Below are 1,911 nucleotides of genomic sequence, written 5' to 3'. Positions count from 1 at the left end.
GTGAGGCCGCAGCAGAGGTCTAACCTCCGAAGCCATACAGGGTGCGACCCTGTCGCTTCAGGGCATACACCACGTCCATGGCGGTGACCGTTTTGCGCTTGGCGTGCTCCGTGTAGGTGACGGCGTCCCGGATCACGTTCTCCAGGAACACCTTCAGCACCCCTCGCGTCTCCTCGTAAATGAGGCCCGAGATCCGCTTGACACCCCCACGCCGAGCGAGACGGCGGATGGCGGGCTTAGTGATGCCCTGGATGTTGTCTCTTAAGACTTTGCGGTGACGCTTGGCACCACCCTTGCCTAAGCCTTTACCGCCCTTGCCTCTCCCAGACATGGTTACCGGGATCTAAAAGCACAAGCCTTGGTCCGGGTGCGCCCAGCTCAGGCCTTAATATACAAGACCATCGGACCAGATTGAAAACCTCAAGCGCGCGGGCGGGACGCAGCCGAGGTTGTCCCCGCCCCTCCCGTTTCTCTTCCCTACGTGCCCCACCCCCTTCTCCACGCCCCACGCCGCCCCTCAACGGACACCACCTGCCACAGTCCCGAGAGAATTCTGATTCCAAAGCCAGGCTTCCGGATTCCACAGCTGTTTTCGTCGTTTTCTAGTCGTCTGGGCTCCCCCGAGGAGTTAAATTTAGGCGAAGAGGAAAGGTTATTCTGAGTTAAAATCCTGGCGAACTACCTGGGGATCGAGCATTTTGCCCAAGGACATCCAGCTGGCCCGCCGCATCCGCGGGGAGCGGGCTTAAAGCGGACGGCTTTAAGGAGACGCCTCAAAGGCTCTTTTCAGAGCCGCCCACCTTTAGAAAAGCACCGTATCATCTTCCCACTGAGCCATCTCGCATCGTACATCGGTGTTGTGGGCGGAGGGTGTACTAGTATTTTTCAGTTAATATCCTTTGGCCTGCTGACCAGGACTAGACGGAACAGCAGAGGCGAGATTGCTGGTTGACTTCAAGCCTGCAACACCATTCTTCTTAAAAACTTGAAAAAGGGTAGAATCGGCTACCAGCCGTTCACAATATATTCAGAGGTGGTTTTACAAATCTGAACACAAATTGGCGGCGCCTTTTGAAGGTCATAAGTAATTCCCAATGCTAGCTTTCAACTCGTTCTGGTTCCTGGAATCGTGCCGGACGTTAGGCAAAATGCTCAATTCCCAGGTAGTTCGCCAGGATTTTAACTCATTTTTAAAAAGGAAGGTGGGGCCTGCCTGCTTCCTAGTCAGAGCATGTCGGGCCCCTGTGTCTCAAGGTTGTTGTTTTTCCTTAATTGCATTTTGTTGGCTCCATTTTAATTTCTTCTTTAACAATAAACAGCTGGGACCATCCCAAAGACAAGCCATGAACACAGCTGTAGTCATGTATCTGCAAAGCGTCGAATTAAATGCACGCTTTTGTCGCGTCAAAAAAAAAAAAAAAAAGGTGGGGGGTTAAGAGACATTGTGCCGAGTCCTGAGATGTGAAAGATCCCGAGGACTGGCGGGAGTAGAGGCAAGTTTTCTTTAAAAAATTAGGAACCCTTTTCCTTGCTTTGTATTTGAAAACTACATAAATCCCATTTCTAATTCAGTATTTTCACTGCATAACACAGGTGGCGTAAACCGGAATGGGAATGTCTGGGGAATACGGGGGGGGGGGGGGGGGGCAGTTCTAATGTGAGCTAAGGTATTATTCCAAAAATAAAAACCGATTTCCACAAAGCACAGGACGAAACGATGGAAAAATAAGAGAAAGTTTAACTTGTATTCAGCTGGCGCTGCAAATCTCTTCCACACACGACTACAAGAAAAGGGAAAAGCAACAGCAAAACAGATCCCAAACTGGAAACTACCGCTTGATACAATTTCCTGGTTAGGTGAAGTAGGACATTTTGATTGGCTCACAAGGCTTTAGTTCTAATGACCACTGA

General features: G+C 50.3%; 1 protein-coding gene across 1 annotated transcript; it reads right to left on the bottom strand.

The window, feature by feature from the left end:
- Nucleotides 1-365, bottom strand: LOC118673016 (histone H4). Its single transcript, XM_036343363.1, has one exon. The coding sequence runs from the start codon at nt 329-331 to the stop codon at nt 20-22; it is 312 nt and encodes a 103-aa protein (XP_036199256.1). The 5' UTR covers nt 332-365; the 3' UTR covers nt 1-19.
- Between the last annotated feature and the right edge of the window lie 1,546 nt (nt 366-1,911).

The sequence above is a fragment of the Myotis myotis genome, unplaced genomic scaffold (genome assembly GCF_014108235.1).
Source record: "Myotis myotis isolate mMyoMyo1 unplaced genomic scaffold, mMyoMyo1.p scaffold_m19_p_18, whole genome shotgun sequence".
Classification (NCBI taxonomy): domain Eukaryota; kingdom Metazoa; phylum Chordata; class Mammalia; order Chiroptera; family Vespertilionidae; genus Myotis; species Myotis myotis.
Note: the sequence above shows the minus strand (reverse complement) of the source record. Positions and strands in the feature narration are given on the sequence as shown.

Bases quoted from the DNA above. Each gene is read 5' to 3' on its own strand.
- LOC118673016 (XM_036343363.1), bottom strand. From the start codon at position 331: ATGTCTGGGAGAGGCAAGGGCGGTAAAGGCTTAGGCAAGGGTGGTGCC.